At 61.7% G+C, this 22,144-nt stretch overlaps 1 protein-coding gene across 1 annotated transcript; it reads right to left on the bottom strand.

The window, feature by feature from the left end:
• Nucleotides 1-1,707: 1,707 nt before the first annotated feature.
• On the bottom strand, nt 1,708-20,305 carry LOC126042860 (maestro heat-like repeat-containing protein family member 2B). The gene is made up of 33 exons (XM_049810593.1): nt 20,177-20,305; nt 18,228-18,393; nt 17,742-17,840; nt 17,029-17,180; nt 16,552-16,695; nt 15,938-16,030; nt 15,374-15,443; nt 15,149-15,262; nt 14,612-14,685; nt 14,168-14,287; nt 13,045-13,152; nt 12,689-12,851; nt 12,267-12,427; nt 11,854-11,995; nt 11,113-11,165; nt 10,566-10,673; nt 10,198-10,317; nt 9,874-9,996; nt 8,878-9,039; nt 8,528-8,650; nt 8,140-8,207; nt 7,659-7,794; nt 7,458-7,553; nt 6,902-7,006; nt 6,553-6,676; nt 5,719-5,825; nt 5,125-5,277; nt 3,866-4,011; nt 3,457-3,619; nt 2,969-3,162; nt 2,217-2,354; nt 1,921-2,032; nt 1,708-1,746 (listed from the first exon to the last, which is right to left on the bottom strand). Exons 1-33 carry the CDS (start codon nt 20,189-20,191, stop codon nt 1,708-1,710), a joined length of 3,891 nt encoding a protein of 1,296 aa, XP_049666550.1. The 5' UTR covers nt 20,192-20,305.
• Between the last annotated feature and the right edge of the window lie 1,839 nt (nt 20,306-22,144).

The raw sequence follows: 22,144 nt of genomic DNA, 5'->3' as shown, positions 1-22,144 counted from the left end.
CGCCCTCCCCTGAGGCGATGTTTCCTCCGATTGGCTGCAGCAGATTGCTCCTCCCATCCAGTGATGGGTCAGGCGGCTTATCAGGCACCGGTGCTTTGCTCTTGCCAGCTGTGATTGGTGGAGCTGGCATGCCCCGCCTCCAACCAGCACACTCCCGGCAGGGGGCCCAGCTTTTTCCCCTCTTGCCACCTTTCCTGCAGGCCTCGAACCTTGACTGGTGGGTTACCCATCGATCACATGCCTTGCCCCCGCCTCCTCAAATGCGATTGGCTGTCCTGGGCCCACTGCCTCCCCAGGGACTGCTGGGTGGAGGTTGCCAGGCAACGAACTCCACCTTTAGGGCTGAGAGCCTGGGAGTGGAGCTGTGGGCCCCGAGGAAAGGCTGGGGGTCATCAAAGGCGGGTTTGGACCCTAAACCCGAGGATTTCGGCCCGAAACGTGAGGCTCTGGGCACCGCAAAGGATAGGCGCGGTGCTACAGATGACGCTGGGGACCCTGCGAAGGAGGGGAACCTCTTGGTTCCTCTGCCCTTTGCCCCAGGGTGCCGTGTGTGGGGCAGGACTCTGGGCTCGGGGAGAGGGAAACTTCCTCTGGCTCACGGGCAAGGCTGTGCCAGCCCAGAGCACGCAGGAGGTCGCCACCTCTGAAGAGCGGGACGAAGGAAGACTGGCCAGCTTGGCCCCTGCCGGTGCCCCCGCCACAGCAGGAGCCCCCCTCAGCCTGCTGCTCAACCCAGAAAGGGGCTCCGTTCCCGCTTACGCCCTCACCTGTACCAAGGAACACCTTTAGGAAGGACGGGGCAAGGCGGAAGCACGTGCTTCGCTTGAGCGAACTTTGCAGAGCGTTCCGTTTGGATCACGCGTGTGGTGGGACCCGCGGGACAGGGGGCTGAGGCTCACGTGGGCTCGCAGCCGGGCCAGCGTGCACAGCAGCCCAAGGGACAAAACCACGTCTCTGCTGGTGGCCTCCCTGTGTGGAGCTGCCCCTGCCCCCTGCAGATGTGCAGAGGCTCGCTGGGCGTGAGGAACAGCACCAGTGGGGCCTGCCTGGGTTAAGGGGCAGGGGTCCGATGGGCCAGCCAGATGCTACTCTCCGTCCCTCTGCTCGGCCCCTGTGCCATTGCTGACCCTTTAAGGTCCCCCCGCCATTCCCCACTCGTCCCCCAGTGCCCCCCTTCCGCCCCCTGCCCACACACCTGTAACCTCCTGTGACCCCCTCGGTTCCCCCCAGTGCCCCCGACTCCCCCCAGCGTGTCACTGGGCAGTGCCCTGGGGGGTCCCAGCGTGACGGGACGCCGGGAGGGCGAAGCCTGCTGTGGCGATACGGTCGGGGCTCTCCTGGGCCGTTCCCTGCACCAGCGCGGGCTGGTGCTGGAGGTGGTCATGCCGCGGTGGGAGGGGTGGCGAGGGGATCCCCATGGGCAGTGGGAGGGCACGGCAAGGCCCCAGGACCCCCCGGGGAGACCCCTGCTCTGGGGTCTGTCCCGGCATGACTCCATTGTCCCCAGCCCGGGAAGATCTGAGAGGGGCCCCGCAGCTGGCAGCCCCCAGCCTCGGTGTCACCCACACGTTGTCTCACCGACCGCCGGGCTGCGATTAGGGAAAGAACAGATACGCTCCCCTTTCGGTGTCTTTTGATGAGCTTTAATTAACTCCGTGGTGCTGGCTGGGGCCAGGTATTGCGGAGGGATTCCTCTAAGTGCCTGCCTCACTTGGAGGTCCCTGTCGTCCTGCGGTCCCGAGAGATCTGGAACAACACCACAGGCAGCGCCGTGGGGACCTGGTCCCGGCCACGTGCTCCCCTGGCCACCCCGCTCCAGGGACCCGTTCGCCAGGGATCTTCCCACAGAAAAAGACATCCCGAGCAGCAGTATCTCAGTAAAAGCCCTCTCACCCCTTCCTTCCCCATCTCCTGCCTTACCTCAGCAAAGCAAGCTGTAGCTGTCACCCGCAGTTTAACTGAGCAGGAATCCAGCCACGGCAAGAGGTTCTTCACCAGACAGGGGGAGACGAGCCCAGCGTGCAGCAGGATGCTGTGCAGGGGTCACAAGCGAGGGACACACAGTTACCCAGGAAGGCCACAGGCCGGGCCTCCAAAATTCGCTTGCGCCGACGCAGACGCTATTCTTCAGCTCCCGACGGCTTCCAGGGTCCAGCGGCCATTTCCCTGGGCACAGCCCTGCAGGAGTTGGCCAGATGCATCCCTGGTGCTCTTACCGGGTCAGGAGACGCACCCCCTCAGGGTGAGCCAGGGGGTCTTCCAGGCGAGCCCACACTGCCCGATTCACGAGCAGCCGCGTCCATTTCTGCACCATGCATCTGCCCAGCACCAACTCTATAGCTGAAAGGAAAATCCTGGCAAAAGAAACAAAGCGCAAAATAAGCAAACCCAATCAAACAAAACAAGTCCAAATAGCACCACCGCCAGAAACCCCAAGAACTCTCAAATCGCAGCAGGTTAGGGGAAGACTGATCTGCAGCAGAGCTAAATACCCCTGGAATGATGCTTCACAGCCTTCCAGACTGCAGCTAACGACACTGGCATTTTCTTCATGCCCCAGACCCACCGAAGCAGAAGAAAACCCACGCCTCTAGACTGACTCCACGCTAGGTGTCAACCGAGGCCAGCACCTCATACCTCTTCCCACCAGCCTTTGGCCAAGAATGACACCAGTGCCCGCAAGAGTCACTGCTCCAGCGGGGGTCCGTTGAGGGAGCGCAATGCTATTGTGCACGCAAGGGTATGCAGGAGGCAAGAGGACGGCCGTCCGCAGTATGAGCTGCGTAAGACCTTCCTGCGGGGGAGCTGGAGTTTCTCCATGAAGGAACAGAAGTAAAACCAAGTACGACGACCGCCTTCCGCATCTGGGAAGTGGGGCAGGCGAAGCCCTCCCTCAGCCCCACAAAGGCACGTGCCTTGGCACGGGGAACTGAAGCCAGCCCCTCCATCTGCCCCTTCGGCTCCTCACCTGCACGGCTTCTCCACATGCATCGCGCACTCGAGGAACAGTTGTCTCCAGCTGCTCATGAGCAAAAGCCGCCTCTCTGCACCCAGCATTTCACTGGCCCACCTGAGGAGGCTGGGAAGGAGGTGGGGAAGCAGTTGCCTGAGCTCCTCCGTGCTCCTCAGGGCAAGCACCACCTCGGAGATGGCACGGGTGATCTGCAGAGAAACGTGACCAAGAACCACCTGTTCAGGGAAGGCCTTTTCCCACCAGCCTGGTTCCCCCGCCTGCCCGGGGTGGGGGGTCACTGTCCGCACTTGTCACTTCTGTGACAGCCTTGTGGCTCAGGAGTACCAAACTGGCCTGGCTCCCCACACTCCTTGAGGCTGGCCCAGCACAGCGCCCTGCGAATCTCCACAGGCACCCCCAAAGGGCACCTGACTCCCTCGCGCCCAAGCGTGAGTTAGCAAGCAGATGCCAAGCTGCAGACATGTGTCTGCCGTTGAACGTACCGTCAGAGTCTCCAGAGCAGTCTGACGGTTGTGCCGCTCACAAGTGGAGGAGTCCGTCCCCAGGCGGTCGCTTCCTGCTCTGTTTAGTTTCTCCACTAAGCCCCTCAGGATCCGAATCCCAAGGATGCTTCTCCCCAGGCTCCTCCACAGCTCCACCGTGTCACTGCAAGGGAAGAGACGTTCACCCCTGAGCCCGTATCCTTGCGGTCCTGCGGTGCCCTCAAACCTCCTCACCTGCAATGGGGCTTACGACGCCCTACTCACAGCAGAGCCACAAGCACGCAGTCTTGCAACACTCCAGACTGCTCGGGCAGAAAAAAAAGACCTGCTTCTCAACCGGACCCCCCCAGGGCAAGGAAGCTGCAGGGTCCCTGTTTGACTACAGTGGGGAGGTGGGTCGTGCCCGTACCTGTCCATGAGCAGACTCTTCTGGAGGAGACTGCTGATTACAGGCTCCTGGTGAAAGCGGGCGAGGAGAAACACTGCACGGAGCAGGAAGGGCCTGTGGGTGCTCTGCTGCATGTAGCTGTACAGGGTGTTCAGGATTTTCGGCACCTGAATGGAAGAAGAGGAGAAAGAAGGGCTCCTTTACCCCCTCCTGCGGGGCCCGGACACAGTCATTCGGCACACGAGCGATGCCTGCTCCCTTGACGCAGAGTCCAGATCCAGCTCGAAACCTCACGCCTTCCACCCTGCCTGACCCTGGCTCACATCTGGAGCCCAGCGTGCTCTTGGCAATCGTGCACCTGCATGCACACACGCACACGCATGCACACGCTCACACGCACAGCCTCGGCCGCTGCATGTGCCTGGGCCCAACCCTATGAGCAGCTGCGTGCCCTGTGTGCACACAGAGGACACGGACCCGCTTCACGCTCAACGCTTGGCTAGCTCTCCCCATGTGTCTGTAGCGATGCAAGACCACGACCAAACACGCTCTTTGAGACCCCGCAGATGCCTTGCAGGGCCCCTGCAAGGGCACGTGTCTCCTTCCAGAGGAACCCCGTTCTCCAGGGACGCTTTTCCTCGCCTCTACCCTCCTGAGACTGAGTTAGCCTGCACTGCGTGAGCCACTGGTGGCCCTAGAGCCCAAGTGGAGCGCAGCAGAGCGTGAGCGGAGGAGAACAGGAGCCTTGAAAGGGCAGGCACAGCACGAGGCCAGAGGCTCCCAGGCTACAGATGGGCAGCAACTAGTGGCTAAAGGAAGGGCACCTCACAGGCTGGGTAACACCACAGTCGGGGAAAGCAATGAGAGCAATGAATAACTATGCAACCTGTGGAAAACCTAGCATGCCCAGCAAAGCTCGGAGTAGATGGAATTGGGGACCAGTGAAGAACGAGAAGGGTGAGGTGGGTCCCAGGGCAGGGAGGACTGACAGTGACCCCAGAGGAAGGGGAGGAATGGCAAGGCTGGTGCCTCCCAGTGCCTCACTCATGGGAAGGACCCGGACCAATGGCAGACTTTGGACAAGAAGTGCCCATAGCCTTGTCACCAGCTGGAGCAGGCGCCAGCAGCGGGTGCTAATGCACGACTCGGACCCTCAGTAGCCCCTGAGTAGGCTCGGCACACAGGCGGCATTTCTCGAGCCCGTGCCAACTGCACAGGGTGTAGTGCAACAGCCAACAGGAGAAAAGACAAAGTCTAATGGAAAAAAATCTCTCCCTTACCTCCTGGACTATCTCCTTTCTGCATTCCACCAGGAAGATGAATGCCCACTTTCTCACTGCTCTTGCACGTGGGGGCTTGACAGGCAGCAAGCTGTCCAGGATGGCGGTCAGAAAGTCCACAGCCTGTGCTGCAGGGATGCATCTGCAAACGGCCTGGAGAGAAGTCAGGAACAGGAGAGCCCGCATCACAGCTCTGCCCCAGCGATTCGGAAAGGAAAGGCAACTCGACGGGACTGTTAGTTGAGCAGTCACGGAGTTGAGCAGGCTCTTGACCCTCCTGCTGTGCCTACAGTGCTGTTTACATCTGGTGCAGCTAACCGATTTGGAAGTGCCTACCCCCTTGTTGTTTGCTTATATACCAAATTGGTATTCTGACAAGAGCACTCACGCACACACACGCGTGTGCAAACGCACACATCATGGTGTCTGCTCCAGCGTGCCTAAAGGACGGTCTTGCCTCAAAGCCTCCTGCTGCTTGCTGACAACAGCTGTCCTGGACAGCCCGCTCTGGAGACAGAGACTCTGGACGGGAGCAGGGAGACGTGCAGGAGCCCAGGAGCTGGGCCCCCACCCCACTGTTTCGGGGCCAGTTACCTTTCGTATTTGGGTACAGGTCTCCGCGAAAGTCTCGGTGTCTGGGCTGTTCAGCTCCTCACAAAGGCACCGGATCTCATCTGCCTGCGGCACCTTCATGCTCTTGGCTGGAACAAACAGCAGGACAGGAGTCACGTCTACAGAAAGCCAACCTCTGGCCCCAGATACCAGTAAAGGAGAACCCCCGTGGTGGCAGGGAAGGCCACAGGGAAAGCCAGGGCCCTCCTGAACTTGGGGCAGCGGGATTTCCTGAGCCCGATAAATGGCTGACAAATCCCGGGCTGGAAAGAGCCCTCTTCCTCCTTAAACCATTTGCTGGGGCTTCAGGGTTTCAGCAGCCTCTGCTCCTAGCAGCTGCGTCCCCTATTCCCACACAGGCCACCATCATCTCTGGGAGGCAGGAAACCTCCCTGTGACTTCCTCAGCACAGGCAGACCCTGCTGCCTGAAGAGGAAAGGGTGCAAACACAACCCTTTGCAGCACGCTCTGGGCCTGCAGCTCAGATCCCTCCTCCCCGCCCAGTTTGCTCTGGGCAGCAAATTGGTTTTCTCTCTTGTGCTCCACAGGAGATTTCTTCCCTGCCAGGGATGACTTGGGAGACTGCCCTGACCACCCAACCTCACGCACGCCCCGGGGAGGTGGGACTCAGCAACACTCTCTCAGGGATCCTTCCTGAGATGGGCAGGGGGGCAGAGGGCTAACAGGGTGGGGGCACAAAACCAGCCGAGCACGTTGCCTCCCCCTTCCCTCCACGGGCCCCCGGTGGCACCAGGCCAGGAAGGGAGGGAGGGAGGATCGGGCTGAGCAAGGCTGGGAAGCGCCTGCTCTCCTCACCTTGCATTTGGAGAAGGTAGCCAAGGCAGACCCATGCCCTCTGGCGGCATGTGGCCAGGCAGTCGCTGGTCAGAGACCCCAGCAGTCCCACCAGGGAGCCGAACTGCTTGTAGGGACATCCTCTCTGCAGGGGACAGCAGCAGGAAAAAGGTTGCAGGCAGCCCCAGCGCCCGCTCGCCTCTACTGCCCAGCCTGCTCCCTGGGCAGCGACCAGGCAGAAGGGCAGGCAGAAGGGCTGCCCCGTAATCCCAGGGGCCCCGAAAGCCAGCACCCAGCCGGGCAGGGCTCCTTTCCAGGGCCACGAATGGTGGGAATGGGGCACCAGGGCACGCGGAGGGTCCCTACTCACCGTGAGCTCACATCGCTCCTTGCAAGCGGCCAGCACGTGGGTGCAAACCCGCAGGGCTCTCTCCCGCTCCCATTCTTTGGCCGAGGTGAGCCAGCCCTTCAGGACCTGGGGCAGGGGGCATCTCGCTCGCAACAGGAATCTTTCTCTCCCCAAGATCCCTCTCCCTTCTTCTCTGGTCCCTTCCTGGCGCATCCCCCGCCCCACCAAGAACCGGCCCTGCAGCCTTCACCGCCTCGCGCTCTGCAGCCGCCTCTGCCCTGCGTCAGGTCTTGCTTCCCCGCTGGCGTCTCCCTGCTCCGGCCTTCCCCCCAGGGCTGCTCTCGCCCAGCTCAGGGCTGGCTCTTGGCTTTCCCTCCACCAGGGCCCACTTTGCTGCCTGTCCTGAGGCTGCAGTGGCCGGGCGCTCCTGACCCCCGGCCCCGGCCAGATGCACAGCCCCAGAGCAAGGAGCCAAAGCCCCATTTGTCTGGAGGAAAGGTATCCACCTCCTATCACCCACCAAGGTCTCGATTCTCTGCCCTGGCAAGGCTTTCCCTGTTGCCCCGTGGCTACTCACGTGGACCACGTTGCGAAAGCAGGCAGAGGTCGCCTCAGCCTCCAGAAGGGTTTCTATGAGGTGGCCCAGATCTTCCATGCCTCTCCTGTGCAGAAGCTAAAAGCAGCAAAGGAGAGCTGAGGCTATGCATCATGGGGGCTGCCAGGGCATGCTGAGGTGGGATCCTGACCCACAGATGGGCAGGCACTGGCCGCTGGGTACCTCCATGTTCACAGCTGCCCTCACACTCTTCCTTCCCTTTTTCATCTGCTCCTCGGAAGGATGGGACAAAACACTCTGGCAGCACACTGCCAGCAGGTTGCGATTTTCCTTCCCGCTCAGAGGTGGCCTCAGCTTGCTGGCCAGAGGAAAAAGGGGGACAAAACAGAAAGGGGATTTACTAACCCTCTCCAGGGTGGCTTAAACCACAACTGGGTCCCTCCTAATCGAGGGCCCCAAATCCAACACCCCCAGCCCACGCCAGCGAGCACTGCCTTCAGCTCCAGCAATTCCTACCTCCGCCCAGGCAGCAGGCAACCCCTCCACCCACCAGGTTAAGGAACCCCTGGGGCTCCCTTCTTCTGGGAGACACCTGGAATGGGGAACACCCTCCCCACTCCACAGCCCCAGCAGCTCCTGGCCCCATGCTCAAGCTGGGCTGGGGCACACTGGGAGTGCCCAGAGCCTGGGGAACAGACCTCACCTCAACTCCTCCAGGGCATGAAACACTCCATACACCAGGGAGTCCCAGGGCTCCCTCTCTATCCAGTCCTGCAAGTCCCAGAGACAAGTGCAGAGTTGGCAGCGGGCAGGGACACGGGACAGCCCTCCCGCCGCCCCGGGGACAGGCTCTGCTGCCAGGCCTGGGCAGACGCTGCCCCATCTCCCCCACGGAACCCCAAAGGCACTGCAGGAGGGACCCTGCTCCTCAGCCACAGCCACCCAGTACCAGCACCCAAGGGCCCCACCGGCTCCAGACACAGCTCCAGGAGCTCGCGTGAAGCCGAGAGACCATCGTGCCTCTGGGGAAACCAGGCTGATGGCGCAGCCCAAAACTCCCCCGTGTGACGGCTCCAGCTACGGACACTCACCAGCAGGGTCCGTGTCGCCTCCTGCTTTGAGGAGAGCTCAAAGCTGCCGCAGTCGCCCACAGCCTGGATGGCACAACTGACCTCGGCGATGCTCTGCACCAGGGCGAGCTTGAGCTGCAAGTCCTGAGGCCAAAGAGAGCAAAGCACCCCTTGAACTCTTTGAAGGGCTGAGAGGTGGAAGAGGAGCATGGGCAGGAGGAACCCACGGAGAACTTGCATCTGGACGTTGAGGACAAACCCCTCCTTGGGAGGTCTTTAGGAAGAGACCGCCCATCTCGGTACACCCCAGCCCCGAGGGGCCGGAGCTGGGGCACCCAGGCATCCCCACCCTACGCGCCCTGTGCTCCTACCCTCTCATTATCTCTGGAGAGCCTCAGGATGTTGCCCATGATGTCTTTATCCACGCAGGTGAGCAGCTGCTCCTTGGGGGCATGCAGTGCGATGCCGCTGTAGGTGCGCATGAGAGCAGCACGAATGGTCCAGGTTCTCTCCATCTTCTGCCGCCGCTGTACCTGTGTCGACAGAGATGCCCTGAGACATCAGCCCCGGGACTCCTGTGGCGGGCTCCTGCGGCAGGCCCTGCCCCGCACCCTCGCCAGCTTCCTTGTTTCCCCCAGCAGCTCCCCAAGCTGCCAGTGCTGCTGGGGCTGGGAGTTGTTCCCACCCCGCAGCTTGAGTTCTCTCTCTCGGAGAGGGAGGAGGTGCAGCCAGCATCGCACACGCTGCTGGCTGTTATACCACTGACTCGAGAGGCCGGGGAGCTGTCTGGAACCTTTCTGCGGACAGGTACCCGACATAGCCTGTCACGGTCCTGCTCAGAGCCGTGCAGCCTGTGCGGGTCAGTGGCGCAGATGAGCCCGGTCTGCTCCCCTCCCCAGGCCAGGCTGCACTGCTCTCTCTGCAGGGCCCTGCCCTGCCCAGAAAGGCTTCCCCACAGCCCCCAGGTGGGGAGCAGAGCCAACGAGACCTCGCCAGGCTCCTGCTCCCAGCCCTCAGCTTTGAGGAAGGGGCAGAGTGTCACACTGTGCCCACCCCCTTGTCACCAGCTCCTGCTGAAGTTAAGTCAGGGCAACGTGGCTGCAAGCAAGCAAGCAAGCAAGCAAGCAAGCAAGCAAGCAATTGCTGCAGCTGCCCCAGCTGGGTGGCTCTGATCCACCAGGTGCCAAACCCCATCCTCTCCAAAGACACCTCAGGGGCCAGGATGTCCCCTCTGAAACACAGGTCTCGGGTAGGTCTTCCAAGAAAGTTAATCTAAAGGCAGCTGCCACAGGGTGGCTGCTGCAGGTGTAGAAGTGGAAAGAAGCCCAAAAAAGGAAAGCCAACCAGCAAGCCCCTCGTTCCTTTACCTTCCAGCCTGTGGAACCCTGGTAGGACCAGTCTCTGGTGAAAGCGGCAGAGAACAGAGTCACCCTGTCCAAGATCAGGTAGAAGTGGCTCTCGGCAGCGTGGGACACAACAGAAATCATTCCCTGCAACCACGGAGAAACGGGGAGTTGGTTCCAGTCCAGGCATTCAGCCATGGCCAGCGACAGTGGCCAGGCAGGACGTTGCAGCAAGCAGGAAACAGCAGCAACGGGGAAAAGCAAGGAGGTCTGGAGCTGGGCCAGCAGCAGCCCTCCCTCTCCCCCAGGAAAATCCAGGGGATGCTCAGGACAGGAGTGTCACCTCACCTTGGCCTCAGACAGCTCCACAGGGTTTGTCTCCCGGAGGAACCTCAGCACCTGCCCTTGGACGTGTCTGAGGTCCTGACAAGCTGCCAGCACTGTCCCAAGAGCCTTGTACAGGAAAAGCTGAAAGAGAAGGAGCCGAGCCCGAGATGCAGTCATGGCCTGACCCGTCAGGAGAGGGCTGGCCCCAGATGGACCCCACCACCTCCGGGAGCAGGCAGAGCCAGCCACGATGCCAGGCTGTGGCCAGCCGCTGGGGCAGCCCAGGGGAAACGCCTTTTGGGGACGAGGGAAAGGAAAGCAGTGAAATCTGGCTGCGTGGGCAGAGCACCAGCGCCAGCTCCAGCCCCAGTGCCGGGCAGGACACATACCTTCTCCCAGGAGCCGGCAGCAGAGCTGCCCAGCCGCTGGCTCAGCTCCTGGCTCAGGCCTATGGTCCAGGCCTTATCCTCCACGGGCTCCAGCGACGCTCGCAGAAACTGGTGTGAACGGGAAAGGAAGCGAGTGTTCCCCTGACCTTGGCCAGGGCCCTTTCCACGCTCACGTGTCCCGGGATGCTGCGGGGGAGAGCTGCCGGGAACGGCAGTCTCTTCCCCCACCCCACCCAACCCTCTTTTCACCAGCTTCCCTCTTCTCCTAACGCCTCATGTGAGACCCCCCGGCAGGCCGGACTCAGAGGAGGAGGCAGTGCTAAGGCGCGTGCCACAGCGTTAGAGGGCGTTAGCCATCAGCCGTGGCACGTGTGCAGGCAGCAGCTCCTCTTGGGTGGGCAGGCACCTACTGCCGGGGGAGGCGCAGGGTGCTCAGGAGGTGCCCCCACCTCCTGGTGCCTACACAGGCAGCCCCCAGCTTCCTCCCACAACTTTGCTCCCTCTTCTCCCCCCTCGATTTGTGAGACCCCCCGCAAGGACGCTGTACCTTAAGCACACGGCGCTCCCACTCTGCAGAGGCCAGGGAGCTCTCAGTTCTGCCTAGGAAGCAAGAGGAAGCAAAAGCTCTCGCAGCTATTTAAGCTCACACCAAAGGCGAGTCCGGCGCTCTCCTCTGCAGTACGACCTCCCAAAAGTCCCAGGCCATCAGGCTAGAGAGGGCCTACGCGAAAGCCCTTGCGAGGCCAAAGACACAGGAGGGATCCCAGGGGCGGTCGTCAGAGGCATTGACTCAATCTGGGGAAGGACGCACTGGCCGCAGCAGATCCCCACGGAGCGACTGCAGCTCCCAGAACAACTCCAACCACCCAGTCCCAACACACGTTTTCTCCCGAACCACCCATTGCCTTTTGCCCATTTCCAGCCCTTCTCCCAGGCTACTGCCGGGGACAGCTGCGGCAAACCTCGCCTGGCCTGGGGACTTGGTCCTCCACAGCCGAGGGCTGCACCCCCTCCAGGAGCACCAGTCCCGTCCCTCTCCCAGACACCATCCTTGGGTGATGCCAAGACCTGCCCTCCGAGGGGACATCAACGGCCCTGCCCATCCCCTGGGCTGAACTGATGCCAGGGGACAGCTGCCCCCAGCCTCAGCACCGGCTCCCTGGAAGGGGAAAGGCAGCGGAGCAAGGGCTGGGGAACTGGGGACAATTCCCCTCCGTCGCGCCGGGGCAGCTGCGTTTTCCTGCCCCCCTCCCTCCCCTCCAGCCTCTCCCTCCCACCTGCACTTTACCTTCCAGGTACTGCAGCAGGAGGGGGATCTCGGTCGCCCACGCCGCCCCCAAGCCTCTGTGGATCCTGCCGTGGAGGGCCTGCAGCAGCTGCAAGGCAGCAACCGCGCGTTCGCGGCTCGGGTAAGGAGCTGCCGCCACCACCTAGAGGAGGGCAGGAGAGAAGGGTCACTCCTGCCGCCAGAGCCACAGCTTCTCCCAGGAGGGAGCTCGGTGCCGCTTGGCTGGCAGCAGGCAGCCGATGGCTTCACCCAGGGTGCTGCCAGCCCTGAGAACGGAGCGGGATCCCTGATGGGCTCGGGCATGCTGCCTCCTCCTTGGGGGCTCCCAGCGCTGGCCTCAACAGCATCTCTACCCCGGGATCTCCCACCACCCCTGGCCAGAAAAGCTCTTTCCCCAGGGCCCCGCTACTCACCAGCAGTCGAGCCAGCAGGGCCTGGGGAGCCGGCAGCCGGGCTGTGGGGAGGCAGAAAGGCTGGGTGAGCCGACGAGCCTCACGCCTCCGATAGCCCCACACAGGGCGGAGGGCTGAGAGCAGCTGCGCTGCAATAGCGCTGGCTGGGGGGCTCCCCAGGGCTGCCCAGCAGGAGATGAAGGCAGCTCCAGCACGGCCAGGAGCGAGCCCCGGCTCACCAGGAGAGCGCTGCGAGCAGGAGAGCCAGGCCTCTGCGCCGGGCACGGGGCCACGCAGGGCAGAGCCCCTCGTGCCCAGCAGCAGAGCCTGTCTCTGCCCTTTGCTTTTCCTGGGCTCCTGCTCAGGGCTGGTGGGGCGCAGGGAGACGCGGGCTGGCCTGACCCCTGGCCAAACCCAGCAGCAGCACTCGCTGGGGCTCCTACCTTGCTCCTGGGAGTCCGTGGCATCCGGCTCCTCCTCCTCCTCCTCCTCGCACCCCGCTCTCTCCCGCCTCTCAACCAGGGCTCGGAGACAGCGGGAGAGCGGGATCAGCATGCCGCTGTACTGGGCTGGCACCACGTACTGCAGCAGCCTCGGCCACAGGAGCTGCAGAGAAGAACCGGGCAATTCGCCACACTGGCATTTCCGCTCAGCGCGAAGACGAAAAGGACGGTCTGCATTTCCCCGAGCCTGGTGCGCTTCAGCGCAGGAGGGGACAGGTTCAGGGCATGGGGGAGCACACGGAAAAATGTCCTGAAGGCAAGAAGTGGCCACAGCAGCAGGACAGAGGGCAACTTACTTTGGTCATCCCTCTCAGAGTGACGTCCAGTGAGCCCACGATGTCCAGGCACAGGGCTCGAATTGCTCCATCCTCTGGGTTTTCCCAGGCAAAAAGGCCTCCTGCCACCTGTAAGACAGAGTTGGCAAACCCCCAGTTACCCTCAGCTCCCAACTGATGAGGCTCAGGCACGCCTCACCAGTGCTCCTCTTGCTCCTGTGCCTGCCTCCCTCCCGACGGCCAGACGGACCCAGCTCGAGGACCGGGTCCCAGACCCTGGGAAGGACTGGGAAGCCTGGGAGCAGACAGTGCCGCTGCTTGTCTGCTCGGTCCCCTGGGGCCCAAATGCTGCTGTCGTGCCACCAAAGCAGACCTGAGGAATGTGCCCTTCAGCAAGGCTGTGCTCAGTGCCAGCCCTGGAGGCAGCACACGCAGCCCGACGACGGATGTGGAGGAGCACCCGGAAGCCCTTTCCTTTGCCCTGCTCCCAAAGCAGAGCCTCCCCGAGCCTCAGAGCGACGCACATGGATCTCCCAGCTACAGGGAAGGTGCGGCCAGAGGGAACGTCCTCGGCGAGTCAGCGGGAGGCTCGGCCATCCCCAGCTTTCACCTCCTGGGCACCCAGCTGAATGCTGGGAAATGCTCACCGCAGGGACTGCCAAACGGCCCGTCCCCTTGCCAGAAGGGATGTGGGCCCCCAGACTGTTACTGGATGGGCCGGCTGTGCTTTGGAGGGCCAGAGCACGAGAACACCACAGAAAGCTCCTCTAGCCAGGCCCACCTGTCTGCACTGGCTGTGTTTTGCTCACCGTCCAGCAGCATTTAAGGATGGAAGATGTCCTGCCCCTACAAGACCCTCCCTTTGCAAGGCGGCTTTGCCGAAGGCGCCTGTGGGCGCAGCTCGGCACCACAGTGCCGGGTGGCATGCCGAGGTGTAAACCCACATCATCCACCGACATCTCCACCAACATCGGCACAGACGCCCACGAGGAACGGCCATTCGGAAGCGGCTCTGACGGCAGCGCCAGTGCCGATGGCTCTGCAGCATGGAGCTCGCCAAGGCCAAGGCCGCCGGCAGGAGCTCTCAGCACGGTCCAGGCGCTGGTCAAAAAAACCAGCCCTGGGTGTCCTGCTCCGCCCTTACCAGTCTGCCCGAGGTCCGGCTGAACTCGCTGAAGATGTGCCCCACCACATCCCATGGCCAGCAGCTCTGGGATCCGGAGCTGAGCAGCTCCCTGCTGAACTCCAGAACTGCCCTCCGCACCTGCCAGGGGAGAGTGTGGTTATGACCCTCCTGTTCAAAACCCAAAGGGTTTGCGCCTTTGTGGCTCGCAGAGAGGTGGCAAGGCCACGGCAGAAGCTTTCGCTCCTGGTGTCAGGGCTGGGCTTCAGCACCAGGCTGGACGGGCATTTGCCCCACAGAGCGCAGAGACCTCCCCGCTCTGCCCGGCCAGCTCTCCCCAGGGACGAGCCATCAGCCACCACCTGGGCAACGCGCCAGCACTTCCCCAGGCCCCCTGGCTCTGTCCCAAGGGAAAGGGTTTCTCTGCCTCCCCTGGCGGCACCCTCCCTTCCCAAACCAGTTCACCTGGGCACTGGGGTCACTGCACAAGGGGCGCATGGCCTCCACCAGCTGGGGCAGCTTCTCTCTCGCCGCAGGTGCTGGAAGAGATACGGAGAGGTGTGCATTGAGGCAGAGCCCCAGTGGCAGAAGGGATCCCCTGAAGCTTCCAATGGGACAGAAGAGCGGGGCCTGACTGGCTGCACGGGAGGCAGCGGCGTAGCCAGAGCAACCCCGCTTCCAGAGGCACGGCTATTTTACAGGGACCGAAGCCTACGGCAACACAGAGAACAAGAGAAACAGCACGGGTACGAGCAGCTCCTGTGCAAAGCAGCCCACCTGCCCGCCCACCAGCCTGCCCGTGTTACAGAGCTTGGAGCGTCGTCCCTGGTGTGCCGGCATTTCTAACTGCCGGGGGACAGCCCTGTTGCAGGGCCATCAGCTCGGCTGGGGACCCGCTCTTCGCAGCTCCCTTTGGGTGCAGGTGCACCACTTTCGGCCCATTCCTGCTGTCAGCCCAGCAGCCCCAACCCCTGCCTTGCGTCCCTGGTCTGTGGCACTGACCGTCAGCGCGGGCCAGCACTCCCAGCAGGCCCAGGGCTGCCACGCGACCGGCCTCACTCCCACCGCTCAGCTGGGAGTGCAGAAACACGCCTGTCTCCTCGGGGCGCATTCGTGCTGCGGGGAAGAAATCGCATTCTGCATCAGCAGGCAGCTGTCCCCAACAGCCAAGGACAGGGAGAGAGCTGCCACGGCACGGCGGGCCATCGCCCAGTCTCCTCTCCTTACCCTGCAGCATGATGCAGCGGGACAGCACTGCCTTCTGGGCCGGGCCAGGCTCCTCGGTCACGTCAGAGAGCTGCGGGAACAAGGTCCATTTTAGAGAAAGTGGCGTCAGTGCCGAGAGGGACTGAAAAGAAACGGCGCTCTCCGTTCTCCTCTCCCTGGGCACTCTGGGCATGGGACCCACAGCTGAAACCCAGCCCACCCCACGGTGGCCCCGGGCACACACAGAGGTTTGCGGCAGCCCAGGCTGCCCAGGAGCTGAGGCTGAGCAGCGCTGAAAGGCTGCCCTCAGGGTGCTGGCGCTCCAGAGTCCTCCTGCGACTTGGCCGAGAGGGAAATGGCTGTGGCAACCGGGCTGCCCCTCAGGCCCGTTCGAAACAGCCAGGATCAGGCCTCCTGCAGCCTTAAGATGGCACCCGGATCGAAGTCCTGGCGTGCTCCAGGCCTGCAGGAAGGTCCCAGTGGAGGAACGCCCTGCTCTGCCCTGCCAGCCGGCAGGTCTCTCCCCTCCGTGGCAATCACGGGTGCAGGCCTCAGGCTTGCGGCAGGGTGCAGGGCTCCCCTTACCTGGCGGTGCACAGCGGTGCTGATGGCAAGAGCCGTGCCCTGCGGCATTGGGGTCTGAACTCCCTCCAGTATCTCCAGGACATAGCTGAGGCTCTACAAGAGAACGGGGGGGAAGAGGAGGCTAAAGCCACCTAAAGGCACTTGGGAAGGGAGAAACCCAGCACACCTGGGATAAGGGGAGCCCCTCACATCAGCTCCCAGGGAAAAGCCCGATGAGCAGAGCAGCATCAAGAGGGTCTCTTTCCTCGGAACGGAGCCCGGGCTCGACAACTCAGTTTCCCACTCATCAGACCTCGCCAGTCGCCGCATGGGACTGGACATGGCCCTGGGCATTCGGGCAAAGCTCTTCCTGCACGCAGAGCCCCAGGGAGCTGGCAATGCCTCCCTTCCTGAGCAGGTGAGCCCCAGGGACTCTTGCCTCCCTCCCGCCCTGCCCCCGGTTTCTCCCTTTCTGCCCAAAGAGCCCAGAAAACCCCTCGCCTCCTCTGCTCTTCCTGTTCCTTCTCTGAGGGCTTCCCAGCTCCTCCTGGCACCCCACAGCTCCCCACTGCCTCTTAGCACTCGCACAGACCCACCCAGCAGCCACGCACGCCGGGCCCTGCGCAACATCTCACCTTGGTGAGCCGGGAGGTGTCTCGGACCTCCTGGTATTGCTGCAGGAGCCAGAGGAGCTGCTCCCAGGTATGCTCTCGGTGCTGCTCCTCATGCAGAAGGACCCCCAGCATGGCAGCCACTGCCCCGAGGACAGCCTGCTTGTCCTGAAGAGGGAAGGGAGAGGCTCCGCTTGGAGGGCTGAAGGTCTGCCTAGTACTCAGCACCCCCTGGACACCGGTCTGCCCTTCCCACTGGGAGGGGTTTCCCTTTCCCTTCTGCCCTGCAGAAGAAGGGCTCGCTCCAGAGGAGAGAGAGCACTTCCCCACCCCACCCTGCTACCCCAGCCCTCCCTGCAGAAAGGCCCCAAGGCTCGGCTGCTTCCCGTCGGGAAGCCCCCCTCCCCTCGGCCCTCTGCTCGCACCCCACTGGGCACAGACGGACCCAGCGCCACGGACATCCCTGCTGCAGCCCCGGGCGTGGAAAGCAGCACTTCTCACCTCTTCCTCCTTGCAGTCCAGCCAATTTGCCACCACATAGCGGAAGACCGGGTAAATGGCTTCACAGAACTGTGCCGCCCCCTTGCGAGGGAAGGGGCATTGCTCCCAGCTGCAGAGGTATGTACCGACTCCTTTCGACCATTGCTCCAGGACTGCACCAGGACGAAGGAAAAGGGAGCATGTGAGAGTCTGCAGCAGGGACGGTACCTTGCATTCACGCCCAAGCCTGCTTTAAGGACAGTCCCAGGCTCGGCAGGGCTCAGCCCAAGACTAGATCTGGATCCGAGGGCAATCTGTGCTCTTGAGGTGCCTGGATTCAAACGCCCCACCGTTTCTCTCCTCCTCACTCCCATCGCACCTTCTCCTCCTCAACAGCCCCTTCCCCTTCAGCATTTCTCACTGCACACCCTTCCCTTCCCTTTCCCTTCCCTTTTCCCTTCCCTTCCCTCATACTCGCCCTTTCAGAGCAGGGAGTTTAATCCCAGAGGGAAGCGGGGGAACAGAAACCGTGGGAAGGGACCCAGGAGTTTCTCCGTGCAGCGCTGCCGCGTCCTGCCCACAGAAACCTCCTGGCCTTCCCCCGCTCCTCCTACACACTCGCTGCAGTTTGGGACTGCCGCGGGCTCACAGCCACCACGTTCCCTCTGAGATCACATGGAGGCATCGAAGGCCGCCCCTGCCCCTAGGACCCCAGCCAAGGAGCCGACACTCACCACTGCAGACGGCATGCAGGACCTCGCCGCTCCCCACCTGGGTCAGCACGGTGCGCAGGGCGAGCAGCGTCATTCCCACAAAGGGGATGCACCGCAGGGCTGCAGAGGAGGCAGGGACAGAGGGACCGAGAGGGTCGGTGAGAGACACGGGAGACTGGGGGCCATCCCTGCCAGGGCTGGGGCTGCTGGGCCACGCAGGACGTGCTGGAGGGCGTGGGACGGGCTGCCTTCCCCAGGGGGGAAGCCCTCTGGGGAAATGGGGAGGACGGTGCAGGGCCAAGACCCCGCGGGTTTGTCTCCAACAGGTTCCCACCCTTTGGGAACTGGCATCGGGCTGATAAGGCAGAGCTGCCGACTGGCCCTGGCACGGAACAAGGAGGCACGGCAACTCCGTAGCCCCCCAGTTCAACACAGGGCATTTAGGGAGGGCGAGGATCCCTTCTCCTTGTTATCACAGATCTCTACCCAAGGCCCAGGGTGCCATACCATATCTGCGGGCCATTTTGCCCAAGGTGAGGAGCACAATCTCATCAGGGACCTTCCTCATGGCCTTCAGGTGGCTCTGGAGCTCAGACATGACAAAGTGGAAGTGGGAGCGGGCCAGAGCTACCAGGACGTCACTAGCGGCCATCTTCACGTCACCTGTCACACCCTGCAAAAGCGCCACAGGTTAAACACTCCGGAGAAAAAGGCTGAGGCACTAGGGCAGGCTGAATGACCCCATCTCCTCTGCAAGACCCCTCGGGACAGCTGTGCTCGGGGCCGAGCGGCTGCTGCCTCTCGTACCCTGGGATAGGCGAGCAGTTCCCTGGCGAGATGAGGGAGGCTTTTCCCCAGAACAGCCCTGTGCTGCTGCCCCCCCTCCCTCTCCGTGCAGGTGCCAGGAACAAACTGCCGCAGGCTCAGGGCCCCCCTGGGACCTCTCCGTGGGGCTGGTGGGTTGCCACAGCTCTTCCTCAGAGCAGGACAAACAGTGTTGAGCTTGAACCCAGCTGTCGCTCAGTTAGAAACAGCCCTGAGTCTGCTTCTCTGCACAGTTCCCTGCCTCCCTGTGGAGTGATTGCTAGAAGTGACTTATCACTATGTTCCCCGCGCCCCCTTGAGGGAAGGCAAAACCTCCAGGGTGGAATGCAGTGGACACGCGAGGAATTGGTTCCCTAGTAATTCTCTGTGCAACGTAACCTGCAACCTTAGATGTTAGCAACACCAAGGGGGTTTGGTGTGCTGACCCTAAGAGAAGTAACACGGAGGGTGGAGCGGAGCGGAGACGCCACGGCCGGTCTCTGTGATATTATCGCAGGGATAGGGAACTGGAACGATAGGAACGGTAGGTCCCTGCATTGAATCCACGGAAGCAAGGAGGTAAAATCATGGGGGTTCTGTCGACCTACCGCCCTACTTCTGATTTATCTCCTAAGTGCCCTGTCCTGGGGTACTGACACGCAGAATCACGTCCTCTGGGTGAACTTTGCCCATTATAATACCAAAACACACCTCCATCCCAAAAGCTACCCGCCTCCAGAGTGCAACCACCCCTCACTGAGCCTGCGCTCTGAATTTTTTTCTAGCATGTCCTTTTAAAAGCAAAGCGAGAGAACTTAATACCAATCAAAGTAAAGGCATGCATGACTAGAGTCGCTCGAGCTCCACCTAAATAGGAAAATCGTATAAAAAGGCCCAAAGAGAGGGGGACTATTAGGGAAGATACTGTCGTGGACAAGTTGGGAGGACATCACTGCCTTCTGGGGTCAGCTGACAGGCTGAACCTCTCTTCCCCCCAGAGGGACACCTCTTGGGTGAGATTCGAACACTCGGCTGTAGCGAGTGCTTTCCCGGGAAACTTAGAATTCGTTAGAGCTCTTTTTCTTCCAGACTTCAATGCGCTTGTAGTCGACTGTATTATTATTTGCACGTGCCTTGCAGACAGTGTATTTATCATCGGCAATCCAAAAGAACCCGTACTCCTGTTGCTGTAATAAACTGTACTATTCGTTAAAATCTAGCCATGATAGTTCATTGAACGCAACCAAGCTCCTTAAGTCTGGCTGTCATAGTTCCTTGAACGCGACTAAACTGAAAGTACAGTGCGCTATTTCTGCGTCCGTAATCGTGATGGTTCAACATACTGAACGCGACCGGACTTACGGTGCTGAATTGGGCATCACCCAGAACCTAAGCCTAGCCGCCCCCAGCCCCTCTGACATCTAAGGACAAGCTGGAACGCAAGGGGGGGTATTTTCTGCCTAAAGTCTTTACCCTTTAACACAACACTCCCCTCTCCAAATTCCCTGTCATGACAAGCCCCCAGAGCCTCTCCCTTAGGACCTCTGCTGGGTCTGAACAACCGAGGAACATCTCTGCGCCACTCTGTATTTCCCCCAAAACCAGGGGCAGAGGCAGGCTGCTTGGGTGGCCTTGAAAGAGAACAAGCTCACCTGGGCTGCTCGCATGTCACTCAACGCCTCTGCTATCAGGCGGTTCACAACGCCACTCGTCAAACAGCCGTCACCTCCCCACAGGACGCTCTCCAGCTCCCGGTACGTCTCCACTCGGTCACCCTGGGGACAGACCACAAAGGGGAGTGATGGGACTTGCTTTGCCCTTGTTCCCAGGGAGCCACGACAGAGACCTGCTGCCCTCCAAATCATCTGCGTGACACAGGCACGAGGGACGACTTGCAGGCATGGGTCAGGACAGCCACGGGGAACAGCAGGCTCTTCCGTGGCGCCTCTGACACTAGCAGACAGTCAGAGAGGGAGATCGACTCCACCGGGCCAGAAGGCCACGTGGGAGCCTGGGCGGTCACTCCCGAAAACGGGGGACGGCGGAGGTCAGGGGGAAAGTGCCGGACAAGGAAGGGTGTGACTGTTCACTCAAGCCCTGCCTAGATTTTGGCTAACCCAGCTCCTGCTAAGGCCTGGTGTATGCTAGGAGCAGCACCATTAGGTCAAAGCGAGAGCACCGTGTAGGCAGGACGGGTGGCCAGAGAGAGCTAAAGGGCCATGATGCAGCCATTACCAGCTGCGGATGGCTGTCTCCGGCAGCCATTGCCTTTTGTCTGGCAGCTTCCTCAGAATCCACTAATGTAAGGAAATGGTAGAGACCCAGCCTCCAAGCTGGACGGTATAAAACATCAGCTTACTCAAAAAGCTCTCCGTTGGCTCATAGGTTCATAGCAAAAAAAATTCTGGGTTTTTTGCTCATAGGGGCATGATATTAAGAGTTACAGATTATAAGTTATGAAACCTTACGACTTGACTGGTGAAGGAGTGAATTCACGTGATAGACGAGTCTGGGAGAAGGGAATTGAGCCCCTGTCATGTTTTTCTATTGTATTTCTTACTGAGCTCATGAAATAAGGTCAAAATCACAGCGTATGTTGTCCTGTCCATTTGAGAGATCCAAATGGACGGTGACAAAGGGGAAGGCATGGGAACGAGACCACGCCCCGAGGAGGGGAAGCCGTGAGCACCCTGCGCCTTGGGGCCCAGTGTTGCTCCTCGCACGGGGCAGGAGCCCCAGCACTGGGAGCTCCCGGGGAAAGGAGTGGGGAGCAATGGCATTAGTCCAGCTTGAGCAGCAGGATCGACGCCTGGGGACAAAGTGCCTGCAGGAGGGCAGAGGTGCTGTCAGGTGAGACGCCCCTCTGCCACGGCACCCGGGGAAGCCAGGGGCATGGCGGGGAGCCCTCAACCCCCACCTTACCTCATGGTCTTGCAGTCGCTTTAGCAGAGAAGTCCCGACGGCCACAAAGGTAGTGACGGCCGCAGGGACAGTCCCCGTCCCCCCGCCTCTGTCCTCAGAACGCGCAGGTCTGAACTGGGAACGCACGCATGGGCAGAGAGCTGCAAGAAAAGAAAGAAATGGCTTTGCTGGCTGCAGGGCTTCGCACCAGGGAGGGGTGAGGATCTTCCCAGACCGCCCCAGCACCATCAGCCTGTGCTGGGCTGTACTGGCAAGAGGGAAGTCAGTGGCATGAGGAGAGGGAGTCTTCCCCTCACCGCAGCAGTGGGAAGACCACCCTGGGGGACTGGGCCCATCCTGGGCTCCTCAGTGACAGAACGGCAGCAATGCGCTGGGGCGAGTCCAGCACAGGGGCCCTGAGCTGGCCAGGGGATGGACATGGGCTCTGCAAGGAGAGCCCGGCAGGGCTGGGGCTGGGCAGCCCTGACAAGAGCCGGCCAGCCCAAGTCACCTCTGAGCGGTCCCCAGCTGCCTCACGGAGGGCAGGGAGAGGACGGAGCCAGGACCCTCTGGCACGTGCCTGGCAGCAGGATGAGAGGTGATGGGACGCAGCCCCCAGCACCCGGCTGGGACGGACACTGCCTCCAGCACGTATCAGAGCCCAGCCTCCCACCAGCCCCTCACCTCTGAGCGCTCTCATCCTCCGGATGGGCAGCAGG

Source organism: Accipiter gentilis, chromosome 9, assembly GCF_929443795.1.
Source record: "Accipiter gentilis chromosome 9, bAccGen1.1, whole genome shotgun sequence".
NCBI lineage: Eukaryota > Metazoa > Chordata > Aves > Accipitriformes > Accipitridae > Astur > Astur gentilis.
The sequence above is the reverse complement of the archived record's forward strand: the minus strand, read 5'-3'. Positions and strand labels throughout refer to the sequence as shown.